This window comes from Pristiophorus japonicus, chromosome 30, assembly GCF_044704955.1.
Source record: "Pristiophorus japonicus isolate sPriJap1 chromosome 30, sPriJap1.hap1, whole genome shotgun sequence".
NCBI classification, from domain to species: Eukaryota; Metazoa; Chordata; class Chondrichthyes; family Pristiophoridae; genus Pristiophorus; species Pristiophorus japonicus.
In genome coordinates, this window is record NC_092006.1 from 3,233,097 (window position 1) to 3,250,083 (window position 16,987).

General features: G+C 51.2%; 1 protein-coding gene across 7 annotated transcripts in view; it reads right to left on the minus strand.

Moving 5' to 3' along the window:
* The window catches only part of adar (adenosine deaminase RNA specific), an 87,750-nt gene that overhangs the window by 34,450 nt on the left and 36,313 nt on the right, over positions 1-16,987 (minus strand). For all 7 annotated transcript variants that reach the window (XR_011588693.1, XM_070868545.1, XM_070868547.1 and 4 more), the window contains 5 exons: positions 14,484-16,100; positions 12,075-12,255; positions 10,062-10,228; positions 6,731-6,866; positions 824-1,038 (listed from right to left, as the gene is read on the minus strand). Coding sequence is in view for 6 of the 7 variants with exons in the window: in XM_070868545.1 (XP_070724646.1) it covers positions 824-1,038; positions 6,731-6,866; positions 10,062-10,228; positions 12,075-12,255; positions 14,484-15,997 (2,213 nt within the window). In the remaining variant the exon portion in view is untranslated. The remainder of the gene's footprint in view (positions 1-823; positions 1,039-6,730; positions 6,867-10,061; positions 10,229-12,074; positions 12,256-14,483; positions 16,101-16,987) is intronic.

Genomic DNA, 16,987 nt, shown 5'->3' on the forward strand with positions numbered 1-16,987 from the left:
TGTAACCTGCAGGGCTACGGACCGAGAGCTGGAAAGTGGGGGTTAGGCTGGGTGGCTCTTGGTCGGCCGGCACGGGACACGATGGGCCGAAATGGCCTCGTTCCGCGCTGTAATTTTCTATGAAGGGCTAAGGCACTTCTCCCCACAGCACAGTTCAGCCAGCTTTAGAAGTGCAGGCCACCTGACCTTAAGGCCTGCATTGCAGCAATACCTGAATGTGGAGGTGGGCGAAAGTAGGAGGGAGGGGAGCTGAGAGAAGGGGAGGGTGGAGGTGTTGGGAAGGAGGGGGGAGCAGAGAGAAGTGAAGGGGCGAGGCGATGGGAAGGTTATAACCTGACAATGAGAATCTTCTCTGAAGGTGGAAAAGACTACCCATGGAGAAGGGAGGGAGAGAGAGAGAATCAGCCAGGTTTCCTGCTACTGATTATTATCCAGCAGCGTGCCCAACACTTGGGATGCATTTGCAAAGCTGATGACGGAGGCCATTTAGCCCATTGTGCTGGTGCCCGATGAGCAACCCAATAAAGTCCAGCCCTGCAATTAGATTCCCCTTCAGGTATGTATCCAATTCCCTTTTGGAAGTTACGATTGAATCTGCTTCCACAACCGGCACACAGTTTGGATCCTCTCGAGGGCGAACGATGACGTGGCGGCCCGTACCGGGGTGGTGTTCGGCTGCAATCGGCCCAGCGGGTCAAACACCCCGCTGTCACGGATTGACGCACGCAGGCGAGGCAGCTGAGGGAGGTGCGCGCCAAGTCAACACCTCTGGGGAAAGGGTGGAAGACAATGGCACGGGAATGCGGCGGGAGGAAACACCAACCTGGGGTCGTGCGGCGGTCCCGATTGGTCAATCATCTTCAGCTCGGCCGCGAATCCCTTCGAGCGCGCGTACTCCAAGAGGCCGCCGATGGGGTTCTTGTTCAGATAGGCGATCAGCTCGCCCAAGCCAGCTGCCTGGGCGGCTTCCAAGTCCATCGGCGTCAGGGATGGAATGCAGCTCTGAGCAAGGGAGCTCTCCATATTATTGTCAGAGGGCTGGCAGAAAAAGGGAGAGATTTAGTTACCAGCAAGACTGAAAGATGAACAGTTCACTCGGTTGATTCTGGAGATGAAGGGGTTGTCTTATGAGGAAAGGTTGAGCAGGTTGGGCCTGTAGCACTTCTGGGGGAGGTGGGACCTGTACAAGTTGGACAGGTTGCACCTCAATGAAGCAGGGTCCAATATCCTCGCGGGGGGGGGCGGAGGGTTTGCTAGTGCTATTGGGGAGGGTTTAAACTAGCTTGGCAGGGGGATGAGAACCGGAGAGTTGATTCAGTAGGGAGGGGAGAAAAGCGGAAATTAGAAAGCAAAAATAAAGAAAGTGAGTTTGAAGGAGAGAGGAAACAAGCAGGAAAAAAAGGTAAAAGAACAAATTTAAAGGCACTTTGTCTAAATGCACGTAGCATTTGTAACAAAAGAGATGAGGCGACAGCACAAATTGAGACAAATGGGAATGATCTGATAGCCATTACAGAGACGTGGTTGCAAGGTGACCAGGACTGGGAATTAAATATTCAGGGTATTTGACAATCCGGAAGGACAGACAGAGAGGAAAAGGAGGTGGGGTAGCTCTATTGCTAAAGGATGGAATCACTGCAATAGTGAGAAACGATATTGGCTCAAAGGATCAAGATATTGAAACAGTTTGGGTGGAGATAAGGAACAATAAGGGGAAAAAGTCACTGGTGGGCAAAGTCTATAGGCCCCCCAACAGTTGCAACCCTGTTGGTCGGAGCATAAACCAGGAAATAGTGGGGGCTTGTAAAAAGGGAACAGCAATAATCATGGGTGATTTTAACCTCCATATTGATTGGACAAATCAAATTGGTCAGGGTAGCCTTGAGGAAGAGTTCATAGAGTGCATAAAGGACGGGTTCCTTGAGCAGTATGTAACAGAACCAACCAGGGGGCAGACTATCTTAGATCTGGTCCTGTGTAATGAGAGGGGATTAGTAAACAATCTCCTAGTAAAGGATCCCCTCGGAATGAGTGATCATAGCATGGTTGAATTTCAAATTCAGATGGAGGGTGAGAATGTTGGATCTCTAACCAGCGTACTAAGCTTAAATAAAGGAGACTATGAAGTTATGAGGGCAGAGTTGGCTAAAGTGGACTGGGAAAATAGATTAAAGTGTAGGACAGTTGATGAACAGTGGTGCACATTTAAAGAGATATTTCACAACTCTCAAGAAAAATATATTCCAGTGAGGAGGAAAGGGTGTAAGAGAAAAGATAGCCATCCATGGCTAACTAAAGAAATAAAGGACGGTATCTAATTAAAAACAAGGGCATACAAAGTGGCCAAAACTAGTGGGAGGACAGAAGATTGGCCAGCAAAGAATGACTAAAAAAAATTATTAAGGGAAGATAGACTATGAAAGTAAACGAGCACAAAATATAAAAACAGATAGCAAGAGTTTCTTGTATAGGTATGTAAAAAGGAAAAAAAAAAAAGAGTGGCTAAAGTAAATGTTGGCCCCTTAGAGGACGAGACCGGGGAATTAGTAATGGGGAAACATGGAGATTTCAGAAACTCTAAACAAGTATTGTGTATCAGTTTTTACGGTAGAGGACACAAACAATATTCCAACAGTGGATAGTCAAGGGGCTATGGGGGGGGGGGGGGGGGAAGGAACTTATCACAATCACTAAGGAGGTGGTACTCAGTAAGATAATGGGACTAAAGGCAGATAAATCCCCTGGACCTGATGACTTGCATCCTAGGGTCTTCAGAGAAGTAGCGGTACGGATTGTGGATGCATTGGTTGTAATTTACCAAAATTCCCTGGATTCTGGGGAGGTCCCAGCAGATTGGAAAACTGCAAATGTAACGCCCCTATTCAAAAAAGGAGGCAGACAAAAAGCAGCAAACTATAGACCAGTTAGTCTAACATCTGTGGTTGGGAAAATGTTGGAGTCCATTATTAAAGAAGCAGTAACAGGACATTTGGAAAAGCTAAATTTGGTCAGGCAAATTCAGCATGGATTTATGAAGGGGGGAAGTCATGTTTGATAAACTTGCTAGAATTCTTTGAGGATGTAACGAACAGGGTGGATAAAGGGGAACCAGTGGATGTGGTGTATTTGGATTTCCAGAAGGCATTTGACAAGGTGCCACACAAAAGGTTACTACACAAGATAAAAGTTCATGGGGTTGGGGATAATATATTAGCATGGATAGAGGATTGGCTAACTAACAGAAAACAGAGAGTCGGGATAAATGGTTCATTCTCGGGTTGGCAACCAGTGACTAGTGGGGTGCCGCAGGGATCAGTGCTGGGACCCCAACGATTTACAATCTATATTAACAACTTGGAAGAGGGGACTGAGTGCAACGTAGCCAAATTTGCTGACGACTGAAAGATGGGAGGAAGGGTAATGTGTGAGGAGGACATAAAGAGGCCGCAGGAGGCCAGAGACAGACTCAGTGAGTGGGCAAGAATTTGTCAGATGGAGTATAATGTTGGAAAGTGTGAGGTCATGCACTTTGGCAGAGAAAAAAAATCAAAAAGCAAGTTATTATTTAAATGGAGAAAGATTGCAAAGTGCTGCAGTACAGCGGGACCTGGGGGTTACTTGTGCATGAAACACAAAAGGATAGTATGCAGGTACAGCAAGTGATCAGGAAGGCCAATGGAATCTTGGCCTTTATTGCAAAGGGGATGGAGTATAAAAGCAGGGAAGTCTTGTTACAGCTGTACAGGGTATTGGTGAGGCCACACCTGGAATACTGCGTGCAGTTTTGGTTTCCATATTTACGAAAGGATATACTTGCTGTGGAGGCAGTTCAGAGGTTCATTAGGTTGATCCCAGGGATGAGTGGGTTGACTTGAGGAAAGGCTGAGTAGGTTGGGCCTCTACTCATCGGAATTCAGAAGAATGAGAGGTGATCTTATAGAATTGTATAAGATTATGAGGGGGCTAGACCAGGTAGCTGCAGAGAGGATGTTTCCCCTCGTGAGGGAATCTAGAACTAGGGGGCATAGTTTCAGAATAAAGGGCCGCCCATTTAAGACAGAGATGAGGAGGAATTTCTTCTCTCAGAAGGTGGTGAATTTGTAGAATTTTCTGCCCCAGAGAGCTGTGGAGGCTGGGTAATTGAATATATTTAAGGAGGAAATAGACAGATCTTTGAACGATAAGGGAATCAAGGGTTATGGGGAGCGGGCGGGGAAGTGGAGCTGTGTCCACGATCAGATCAGCCATGATCTTATAGAAACATAGAAAAACATAGAAAATAGGTGCAGGAGCAGGCCATTCAGCCCTTCTAGCCTGCACCGCCATTCAACGAGTTCATGGCTGAACATGAAACTTCAGTACCCACTTCCTGCTTTCACGCCATACCCCTTGATCCCCCGAGTAGTAAGGACTTCATCTAACTCCCTTTTGAATATATTTAGTGAATTGGCCTCAACTACTTCCTGTGGTAGAGAATTCCACAGGTTCACCACTCTCTGGGTGAAGAAGTTTCTCCTTATCTCGGTCCTAAATGGCTTACCCCTTATCCTTAGACTGTGACCCCTGGTTCTGGACTTCCCCAACATTGGGAACATTCTTCCTGCATCCAACCTGTCCAAACCCGTCAGAATTTTAAATGTTTCTATGAGGTCCCCTCTCACTCTTCTGAACTCCAGTGAATACAAGCCCAGTTGATTCAGTCTTTCTTGATAGGTCAGTCCCACCATCCCGGGAATCAGTCTGGTGAATCTTCGCTGCACTCCCTCAACAGCAAGTATGTCCTTCCTCAAGTTAGGAGACCAAAACTGTACACAATACTCCAGGTGTGGCCTCACCAAGGCCCTGTACAACTGTAGCAACACCTCCCTGCCCCTGTACTCAAATCCCCTCGCTATGAAGGCCAACATGCCATTTGCTTTCTTAACCGCCTGCTGTACCTGCATGCCAACCTTCAATGACTGATGTACCATGACACCCAGGTCTCGTTGCACCTTCCCTTTTCCTAATCTGTCACCATTCAGATAATAGTCTGTCTCTCTGTTTTTACCACCAAAGTGGATAACCTCACATTTATCCACATTATACTTCATCTGCCACGCATTTGCCCACTCACCTAATCTATCCAAGTCACTCTGTAGCCTCATAGCATCCTCCTCGCAGCTCACACTGCCACCCAACTTAGTGTCATCCGCAAATTTGGAGATACTACATTTAATCCCCTCGTCTAAATCATTAATATACAATGTAAACAGCTGGGGCCCCAGCACAGAATTATTGAATGGCGGAGCAGGTTCGAGGGGCTGAATGGCTGACTCCTGCTCCTATTTCTTATGTTTCTATTAACACAAGCGTGGGACAGCATTTCTGACAGTGCGTGGCTTGTAAAGTGCACAAAACCATCATTTGAGCCGGGTTTTTCTCTTCAAGCAGGGTCGTTGGATCTCATAACAGCCACCTGAATGGGTAGGTGGGGGGTGGGGGCGTGTTTAACTGGAGCAGCCACCGAGATGATATCCGGAGGGCAGCCCGAGCTCACAACCTTTCTCAAGAGGTGGAAGCGCGACCGACTGAGACGAGCTGGCACACTTGTGGTTGCATATTGCACAGAAAACATTCCGTCCTTCGCAGGTACGGGGGTCAGTGCAAGAATGGGGCAGCAGGCTCTCCGTGACCACAGCAAAGGATTAGTGCAGAGGGAAGGGAAGGCTGATTGCAAGGGAAGTCCTGCTCTCAAATGGTACAGCATGAAGCTGTGCGGTGACCACCTCGGATGGTGGGAGGAGGAACTGCCGAAAGCAATGTGAAGACTGGGCTAATGGGCTAAAAGTAAATGGGACGGTCAGCACCTGAAGAGAGACCAGCTTCCTATGTGGACCCTTCAGGTCTGACGAAGGCACTGCATCAGAAGCATCAAACTGCTTGATGTTACGGATAGCGGTGTCAGCCGTGGCTCAGTTCAATCACTCTCGCCTTGGAGTCAGAAGGTTGTGTGCTCAAGTCCCAGTCCAGAGACTTGAGCACAAAAATCTAGGCTGACACTCCCAGTGCAGTGCCGAGGGAGCGGCGCGCAGTCGGAGGGGCGGTGTCGAGGGAGCTGCGCGCCGTCGGAGAGGCAGGGCTGAGGGAGCGGCGCGCCGTCGGAGGGGCGGGGCCGAGGGAGCTGCGCGCTGTCGGAGGGGCGGGGCCGAGGGAGCGCTGCGCTGTCGGAGCTGAGGGAGCACCGCGCTGTCGGAGGGGCGGGGCTGAGGGAGCACCGCGCTGTCGGTGTACCGTTTTTCAGATGGGACGTTAAACCAAGGCTGCCCTTTCAGATGGACGTAAAGATCCCAATTATTTCGAAGAATAGCAGGGGAGTTCTCCCAAGTGTCCTGGGCCAGTACTTATCCCTCAACCAACATTACTAAAAAAAAAATGATCAGGTCGTCTGATGGGATCTTGCTGGGTGCAAATTGGCTGCCGATTTTCCCACATTACAACAGGGAGTACACTCCAAAAAGTACTTCATTGGCTGGCGGTCATGGGAGGCGCTGGAGGAATTCAAGTCTTTGTTTTCTTTCCTTTCTCAATACTGCAGCATTGTGGCACTCTCGTACGGTGCGAGGGCGGGGTGGGGATAGATGGAAAACTGGGTGATCTTACACTTGTCCATTCTGTCCCACACAGGCTCCTCTCCCTCCTCCCAGCCAACCCCCAGCAGAATGAAGCGGCCGATACTGCCAACGCAGCTTACCTTGGAAGGAAAGTGGGGGGAATTCCCCAGGAGGATGAGGACGGCGGCCTTTGCCGCTAACATCTTGGCCAGCTTCTTGCTGTTTGCCGTGGCGGCGGGGAAGGTCTCGTTGCCCAACTTAACCATGATGGTGAACCTGCAGGGGGTAGAGAGAAAACCAAATCACAAAACGTAGCGGTTCAGGCCGGCCACTGAATACAGCTACCACAGGACGAGCTAGAAATTCGTGGATTATTCTAAAGTATTACAAAGTACAGCAAAGCACCCTGACTCTAAGGGCACCCTAATATTCCATCCGGAACTCGTGTAATAAATGAACTCTCTTCCAAAGCTACAGCCGTACACCAGCCTCACACAATCGTACACCCAGTCACAGCTGATCGTGTGGGTAGGGAACCAGGTTTAGACATGTTCGTTAACAGATGTGGGATTAACACCTGGTGTGGCACCCCACATCAAATCATCAACCAGCTCCTCTAAACTCAAAGCTGGCTCTTACTATCCAAGTCACAAGGTTTTGGGTACAAGCCCTACTCCAGAGACTCGAGCGTGAAATCCAGGCGGACACTCCCAGGGCAGTACTGAGGGAGTGCCGCACTGTCGGAGGGGCGGTACTGAGGGAGCGCCGCACTGTCGGAGGGGCGGTACTGAGGGAGTGCCGCACTGTCGGAGGGGCAGTACTGAGGGAGCGCCGCACTGTCGGAGGGGCAGTACTGAGGGAGCACCGCACTGTCGTTCGGATGAGATATTTATCCGAGGACCTGTCTGCCCCCTCAGGTGGACGTATAAGATCCCATGGAAGCTATTTTGAAGAAGAGCAGTGGAGTTCTCCCCGGTGTCCTGGGCCCAATATTTATCACTCAACCAACATCACTAAGATGATCTGGGTCATTACCACATTGTTGTGTGTGGGAGCTTGCTGTGCGCAAATTGTCTGCTGCGTTTCCGACATCACAACAGTGGCTACATTTCAAATAAAGTACTTCATTGGTTGTAAAGCGCCTGAGGGCGTGAAAGGCGCTATATAAATGCAAGCTCTACTTCTATAAAGGAACTAAAGACGGAAATAAGAGAAGCTCTCTCACTTCAGTTGCTTTGTCGCTGATATCCAGTCAGATACACTGACCTGTGACAGGTGCAGGGGCTTGTGGATTGGGAGAAGCTGCGTCACTTTAACAGCTTGCCGAAAGGTGCTGAGAGAATAGCAGCTCAGAGTATTAATAGCTATGGTCAGTATAGTTGGTGTGCTGGAAATGGTTCCTTGTGCTGTATAGTATCCGCTTCTGTCACTGGTCTTGCAGCAAATAAACCTACTCTCGTTTTAGCCAACACCAAGTGGGACGTATTGTCGTTTTCAAATCCTTCAATGGTCTTGCCCCTCCCTATCTCTGAACCTCCTCCAGCCCCTATACCCCTCCCTATCTCTGAACCTCCTCCAGCCCCTATACCCCTCCCTATCTCTGTAACCTCCTCCAGCCCCTATACCCCTCCCTATCTCTGTAACCTCCTCCAGCCCCTACACCCCTCCCTATCTCTGTAACCCCCTCCAGCCCCTACACCCCTCCCTATCTCTGTAACCTCCTCCAGCCCCTATACCCCTCCCTATCTCTGTAACCTCCTCCAGCCCCTATACCCCTCCCTATCTCTGAACCTCCTCCAGCCCCTATACCCCTCCCTATCTCTGTAACTTCCTCCAGCCCCTACACCCCTCCCTATCTCTGTAACTTCCTCCAGCCCCTACACCCCTCCCTATCTCTGTAACTTCCTCCAGCCCCTATACCCCTTTCTATCTCTGAACCTCCTCCAGCCCCTACACCCCTCCCTATCTCTGTAACCTCCTCCAGCCCCTACACCCCTCCCTATCTCTAACCTCCTCCAGCCCCGACATCCCTCCCTAGCCCTGTAACCTCCTCCAGCCCCTACACCCCTCCCTATCTCTAACTTCCTCCAGCCCCTACACCCCTCCCTATTTCTGTAATCCCCCCCCGCCCCCCGAGATCTCTGCGCTCCTCCAATTCTGGCCTCTTGCCCATCCCCCGATTTCCATCGCTTCACCACTGGCAGCCGTGCCTTCAGCTGCCTGGACCCCAAGCTCTGGAACTCCCTCCCTAAACCTCTCTGCCTCTCTCTCTCCTTCTTTAAGATCCTCCTTAACATAAGAAATAGGGAGCAGGAGTAGGCCGTACGGCCCCTCGAGCCTGCTCCGCCATTTAATACGATCATGGACTCAGCTCCACTTCCTGCCCACTCCCTATAACCCCTTAATCCCTTATCGGTAAAACCTACTTCTTCCTGCCCTCATATCGCATGTGCCTCAGTGTCAAAGGTCGGTTGGATAAATCGCTCGTTAAGTGCCTTGGGCTGTTTTGCTATGTTAAAGAAGTTATATAAATACAAGTTGTTGTTGTCGAGGCTGCCTTCTGGTTTGACAGGAGAACTTGGAGAATCCGATGCTAGTCCAGTTTGCAGTATTGCCACCGAATAGGCAACTGCTCGCTCCTGAACTGGAACACCCAAGAGAGGGAATGATCTAACATGGTCCCCATACTTCAATTCAGCCAGAACAACAAGTTGAGCACTGTGTCTGAAACTTCAAGTGATTACATTGACAGCTTACCATCCTGCACCCCATCCCCACTTCTTTCCAATTTCCTCTCCTGCAGATCAAACACATACTGGGATATGGTGCAAAGTGTCTACAGTGAGTCTTACTCTGTATCTAACTCCATGCTGTACCTGCCCTGGGAGTGTTTGATGGGACAGTGTAGAGGGAGCTTTATTCTGTATCTAACTCCGTGCTGTACCTGCCCTGGGAGTGTTTGATGGGACAGTGTAGAGGGAGCTTTACTCTGTATCTAACTCCGTGCTGTACCTGCCCTGGGAGTGTTTGATGGGACAGTGTAGAGGGAGCTTTACTCTGTATCTAACACCCTGTACCTGCCCTGGGAGTGTTTGATGGGACAGTGTAGAGGGAGCTTTACTCTGTATCTAACTCCGTGCTGTACCTGCCCTGGGAGTGTTTGATGGGACAGTGTAGAGGGAGCTTTACTCTGTATCTAACCCCCTGTACCTGCCCTGGGAGTGTTTGATGGGACAGTGTAGAGGGAGCTTTACTCTGTATCTAACCTCGTGCTGCACCTGCCCTGCGAGTGTTTGATGGGACAGTCTAGAGGGAGCTTTACTCTGTATCTAGCCCTTGCTTGAAGCACTACTGCCTGAAATGGGAAAGGGTCCATTTTCCAGCACCTAAATCCCTCAACTTGATGAGCAGAATATATTTGTATTAAAAGAAAATCTGGTTTCTGCATTCAGAGCTTCTGCAACCACGCACCTGGGATCATGGGGAGGGCCACTCTGTGACACGAGCTGGAACTCACAGGCATTGCCCGATTTCTGTGCATACTCCATTAGCATGCAGACTGGGTTTTTCCCTGCAGGCAGTGTGGGTGGAGACACAACAGGTGGTTCAATCTTCATTTCACTTGGTGCAGCCACACTCTGGGCAGGGTGGAGGGAAAAACAAAGACATGTTATACACTTTGGAGAAACACAATATATAGAACGTATAGCACAGACATTGGGTCGATTGGGCCTAAACTCCCAGGAGAACGAGGAGCGATCTCATTGAAACAATGAAGATTCTGAGGGGGATTGACAGGGTAGATGCAGGGAGGGTGTTTCCCCCAGGCTGGGGAGTCTAGAACCAGGGGTCACAGTCTCAGAATAAGGGATCGGCCATTTAGGACTGAGATGAGGAGGAATTTCTTCACTCAGAGGGTGGTGAATCTTTGGAATTCTCTGCCCCAGAGGCTGTAGAGGCTCAGTCGTTGAGTATATTCAAGGCAGAGATCAATAGATTTTTGGACTCTCGGGGAATTGGAGGAAATGGAGATCGGGCGGGGAAGTGGAGCTGAGGCCAGGAGCACATCAGCCGTGATCTAATTGAATGGTGGAGCAGGCTCGAGGGGCCATGTTGCCTACTGTTGCTCCTAATTCTTAGGTTCTTAATAACATAAGAAATAGGAGCAGGAGTCGGCCATTCGGCCCCTCGAGCCTGCTCCGCCATTTAATACGATCATGGCTGATCTGCTCTTGGCCTCAGCTCCACTTCCCCGCCCACTCCCCATAACCCTTCACTCCCCTATCATTCAAAAATCTGTCGATCTCCAGCTAAAATATATTCAATGACCCAGCCTCCACAGCTCTCTGGGGCAGAGAATTCCATAGATTCACCACCCTCTGAGAAGAAATTCCTCCTCATCTCTGTTTTAAATGGGCGACCCCTTATTCTGAAGCTATGCCCCCTAGTTCTAGAATCCCCCACGAGGGAAAACATCCTCTTTGCATCTACCCTGTCCAGCCCCCTCAGAATCTTATACGTTTCAATAAGATCACCTCTCATTCTTCTAAACTCCAATGAGTACAGGCCCAACCTTTCCTCATAAGACAACCCGTTCATCTCAGGAATCGACCGAGTGAACCTTCTCTGAACTGCCTCCAATGCAAGTCTATCCCTCCTTAAATAAGGAGAGCAGAACTGTACGCAGTACTCCAGGTGTGGCCTCATCAATGCCCTGTACAGTTGTAGAGGTGATCTTATAGAACTGGGGCGGCTCCTCGTTTCCCCAGGGAGCAGCGAGTCTCTGCAATGTGTTGCTGGCTGCTGTGGTGGGCGTTGACTGCCTGCACCCCTTCCAAGAGGGAGCTGGGGTGCTCCCTGACTGGGGCAGGGAGAGATCGGGGCGTAGGGGGGCATGTGTCTTGATAGATCACACTCGGTCTGTGCAATCTCCCAGATTAGGTTCCATCGCCTGTGGGGGCCAGGGAGGAATTTACCAGAGTACGTTTTCCCCCGATTGCCCTTAAGCTTATTTGCCTCCGCCAGGAGAGTCTGTGGGAGTGTATGAGGAGCAAAGGGAGGGGGTTAGTAGTCTTTAGCCATGAGTGGGGGGCAGGTTGGAGGACCAGCTGGCCTCTCCTGCCCGTCACGTTTGTGTGTTGGTAAGCACCGTGTTGAAAGGTTAATGTTAACAGCATGGTGTGGGACAAGAGGATGCTGCTGAAAGATTCCTTTTCCTGGGGCACTGTTGGAAGCGATCATGGCAGCTCCTGTACTGGAAGTAGTGACACCGCAAACCGGTCAAAGGGGCAGGGGGTTGCTGGTTGAACCGCCCTCCGAGAGGGTGAAGTTAGGCGCAGACATTCCCCCCCCCCCCGCGGGCGCCTGCGCACCGGCAGCACTCGGGAGACTAACTCATTGCAGAAAGAGTCAGGAGCCTGCCCCCAAACTTTGCGAAGACGATGAGCGGGCGCAGCGGGCACCGAGTCCGGGTCCTGTACCAACCTCCATTGCAACCGGAGGCTCGGGCTGCGGCGAGGCCGGCGGGATCTCCACGTCTTCGCCCAGCATCTCCTGCAGCAGCACCTTCAGGGCGTTGGTCGCTGCGTCCTTCTTGGCCGTTTTCTTGCTGTTGGCTTCGGCCGGAGGGAACCTCCTGCCACTGATAGCGGCCTGCATCCTGAACCTTCAATGACGAGGGGATAGAGGAGACGGTCAGTGAAAGGAAGAAACAGACTTGCATTTATTTAGCGCCATTCACGACCTTGGGGCATCCAAAAGTCTTGCAGCCAATGACGTACTTTTGAAGTGTCGTCACTGCTGTAATGCAATAAATAGCGAGGTGTGTTCCTTGGAATTTAGACGGTTAAAGGGTGATCTGATCGAGGTTTTCAGGATATTATGGGGTACAGATAGAGAGAAACAATGTCCCACTGGTTGGGCAGTCTAAGACCAGGGGGCAGAGTCTAAAAATTAGAGCCAGACCTTTCAGGAGTGAAGTTGGGAAACACTTTTACACACAAAGGGTGGTAGAGGTTTGGAACTCTCTTCTACAAACAGCAACTGATGCTGGGTCAATTGATAATAAATCGGTGATTGATAGATCTTTGTTAACCAAAAGGTATCAAGGGATATGGGCCAAAGGCGGGTGTGTGGAGTTAGATCGCGTATCAGCCGTGATCTCATTGAATGGCGGAACAGGCTCGAGGGGCTGAATGGCCCCTTCCTGTTCCTATTAGGCAGTCCCAGTCTATCTGACAGCTGGAGGGGGCACTCTGCTGTAATTGGTACGAGACATAGAGACAAAAGGTCCCTCTGCAACGAAACACAGCACTGTTCACCATTTTAGGGAAATCCCAAGAAACTGGCAAAGCTGCAAGTCTGAAAAAATGGTGGAAAAACACAGTCGGTCCATCAGCTTCTGAACAGAGGAGGGTCCCTGGAAGGTTCTCTCTGTTTGGATGTTGATGGAACCTGCTGTACATGTCCAGCGTTTTCACAGCTTCATTGTATTCGTATACACACCCCCTACCACCTCCAGTCATTCAGCAGCCTGGCTTCCTTCTTTAAGTTGGGGCATTCAGGCCCTGCTGCTGCCTCAACGGTGATCAGTTACCACCACTGGGATCCCTGGTGTTCCCAAACTGTAGAACACTTACCCCTGGGGGTACGTCAGACATCTCATGCAGTGGCCAGGGGCGGGCGGGGGCGAGTAACGCGGGAGAAACTGTCTAATGGTGGATTTTATTTATTCATTATTTTATTAATTTATTACATATTTACAATCGGCTACTTAGACGGAGCTTTGATACTCTGTGGGAATCTGTTATAAGAAGTAGTTAATTTAATTCACGATGCATCAATGAGAATACAGACACCGTGACATACAGAGCCCTCAACCTCCAATCACCGTACAACTTTGGACAATGCTTGGCCATTGAAGGAGTTAAATTATTAAACCGGAATGCTGGTGGGGGTATGCAGGCTGATCGATCTGGAACAGGGTACGCGATAAGTGAAATTTGGAAACCTCTGCTCCAGCCTGTACAATTCAGCTGAAGAATGAGAGGGATTGACAGGGTAGATGCAGGGAGGATGTTTCCCCCGGGCTGGGGAGTCTAGAACCAGGGGTCACAGTCTCAGGATAAGGGGTTGGTCATTGACGACTGAGATGAGGAGGAATTTCTTCACTCAGAGGGTGGTGAATCTTTGGAATTCTCTGCCCCAGAGGGCTGTGGAGGCTCAGTCGTTGAATATATTCAAGGCTGAGATCGATAGATTTTTGGATATTAAGGGAATCGAAGGATATGGGGACAGTGCAGGCAAGTGGAGTTGAGGTAGAATATCAGCCATGATCTCATTGAAGAAGGGGTTATTGGGAGTGGGTGGGGAAGTGGACCCGTGTCCATGATCGGATCAGACATGATCGTATTAAATGGCGGAGCAGGCTCGAGGGGACGTATAGCCTACTCCTGCTCCTATTTCTTATGTTCTTGTTGTGTATCTGTAAAGCATGCACTCCCATGTTCTGCCACCAGGGAGTGCATCCCCTGAAGTCCTAAGGGATCCCAGCATTCCTTGGGAGCACTGTATATAAGCCGGCCCCGAAGGCCTGTTTATCACTCTGGAGTGTCTTATTAAAGACTGAGGCCACTGTTACTTTAACCTCCCTGTGTGCAGTCTCATCTGTGTTGGGAACACAACAGTTCTTATGATACATGTTTGGCTATTAAGGGAATTGAGGGATATGGGGATGGGGCAGGAAGGTGGAGGATCAGCCAATGATCTCATTGAATGGCGGAGCAGGTTCGAGGGGCCGAATGGCCGACCCCTGCTCCTAATCGTTATGTTCAGGGGGAACGAGACATCGATGACCGAGTCAGCGCACGAGGGCGAGTTGACGAGTTTTCTTACCGAGGGTCGTGGGATGGCCCCGTCTGGGCGAGGAGGATGAATTCACACTGCAGCGACGAGCCCTGCGAATATTCCATCAGGCCGCTGACTGGGTTCTTGGCCAAGCAGGCCCGCAGCCGGTCGGTGGGCGACAGCGGCGGGTGCTGCTCGGCACCGCCGGGCTTACCGGCCAGCACACCCTGCGGCAGGCCGAGTGCCTCGCCGGGCCCGCTCGCCCGGTTGATGATGTTCAGGTTGTCGGGGATGTCGTCAGATGCCCACTGGCCGTTCCCCGTGGCCGTGTCGTAGTAGGCGTGATTGGGGCGGCCGGACTCCACTTTGATGGCGAGCAGCGGCGGGCCGGGGGGAACGAGGGGCTGCAAATCATTGGCTTCCCCTTCGAGGGCAACTGGCTGGCCATTGCCAATACTGTCCCCGACTTTGATTTGGACCTCTTCTGGCAAAACATCACTCGCGTCGGGAACTTCCGCTGGCACTGCCTCCACGCCTTCGATTCTGGGCTCGTTCAATTCAAGCACTTTCTTCTTCCTCAGGAGCACTTCCTTCTTCCGGTCGGAAAGGAACCAAATTGGCGGAAAGGCCGACTCTTTGTAGAGATCGCCCTGATTTTCCAGCAAGTGCAGGGCGGGATTGACTTGCCGGGCTGACTTCAGCCCGACATTTTTGGCAATCTCGAGGGCGGTGGCCTTGGTCTTGTCCAGAAGGAAGGAAAGGATTCTGTTCTTTTGGCTCTCGGCGTCCCCCATGTCGGACTGGTCGACAGAGCTGCCCTTGGAGCTGTCTTCGTCTTCGGACGCCTGCTCCTCTTCCTCGGACGGGAGGGGCAAAGCTTTGCCCTCGGGCGACGAGCGCTGGTGTTCGGGGTTTGTGATTTGTTCGTCGCCGGCTGCAGCTTGGGCTGCAAGGCTCCACAGAGGGGGTGAAGTGTCCTCCTTCCTCACCCGGTTTTCCTGGAGCAGCCGGTACAGGAAGTGGTTGGCGAGTTTCTTCCCGATGCCAAGCAACTTGCCGATTTTATGCGCCGGTAACCTTGTCCCCGGTTTGAGCCTTCCCAAAATGCACACAATGTTCTGCCGACTGTCTCCGCCGATGGAGATGTTCTCAAAGCGCAAGTTCAGCTGATTTAGTTCCTGGTCGGTCTTAGGGTCCTTGCTCCCTTTCTGGCCAGCCGGCTGCTGCGGATACGCGGCTGGCTGTGGGCAAAAGCTGCCGTTCCAGACCCTGGCCTTTTGCGGGAAGCCGCTGTAAGCCGCGGGGCGGAAATCTCGCTGCCTCTGCTGGCACCAGGCCTGGTTCCGGTTCGCCGACTGAAACAGGAAGGAGGGGGCCTGTGCAATCTGCCCACTGAGGAAGCGGATCTGCTGGCTGCGAAAGTGATCGAGTCCCGTTCCCGGAGCTGAGGGGTTGAAAACCGGGTGGCTGTAGTTGTACTGGTCGTGGGGGTGATTGTAGTGCTGGAAACCTTTTGCGTTGCCTCTTCGTGCTCTTCTGTCACCGCCACTACCTCTGCTCATAGCTCTTCACTGAGAGCAGGGCGGGTGGTGGGGAGGGGGGCTTTATCAACACACGAATGGGCATGCAGTTGGAACCTCCGTCCAATTGATCACGTGCGCACACCTAAACAAAAAATAAAAATCACTGTTAGGGGCGCAGAATGGATTAACAACACAAAACATCTCCCTGCAGCCTACTGAACCAATGTCTCACCGACACCTGGGAGTCCCTGGCCAAAGACCAGTCCGCCCTAAGTGGAGGAAGTACATCCGGGAGGGCGCTGAGCACCTCGAGTCTCGTCGCCGAGAGCATGCAGAAACCAAGCATAGGCAGCAGAAGGAGCGTGCGGCAAACCTGTCCCACCCTCCCTTACCTTCAATGGCTGTCTGTCCCACCTGTGACAGGGACTGTGGTTCCCGTATTGGACTGTTCAGCTACCTAAGGACTCATTTTAAGAGTGGAAGCAAGTATTCCTCAATTCCAAGGGACTGCCTATGATGATGATGACAAACAGTACCAAACCTACAGACCAGAAGGCCCCAGGTTAGATTCCCAGTCTGTCCCAAGTTGGATGATCCAAACCGAGATGTTTGGAAATGTCCTTCACACCCATTTGTGAAGCTCCTTGGGAAGTTTCTTTAGACTAAATGGAAGGTGGTGTTAAAATTAATCTTTACTTGCCCTGGGCCTGGGAACATGGTGAGGTGGCTGAGGGGGGCAGTGAAATCAGCCAGGGTTCCCGCTCCGGATGGCCACCCAACAATCCTTGCTGGAAAGCGAGCACAAGGACACTGAGCGGAACAGACTCCAGGGGCTCAATGGCTTATTCCTGTTCCTAGGAGCGAGGACAGGGTGCGCCGTGATACGGGTCGACGCTCATGGGCTGGGACGGCCATTTGGGCAATGTGCTGGAGGGGTTGCTGGCACCAGTTGAGGATGCACCGCGGCAAAGCTTCTGGGAAGCCTTGGAAAAGGAACCCCCCCCATTCGAAACCAAGTGTGTGCTGGAG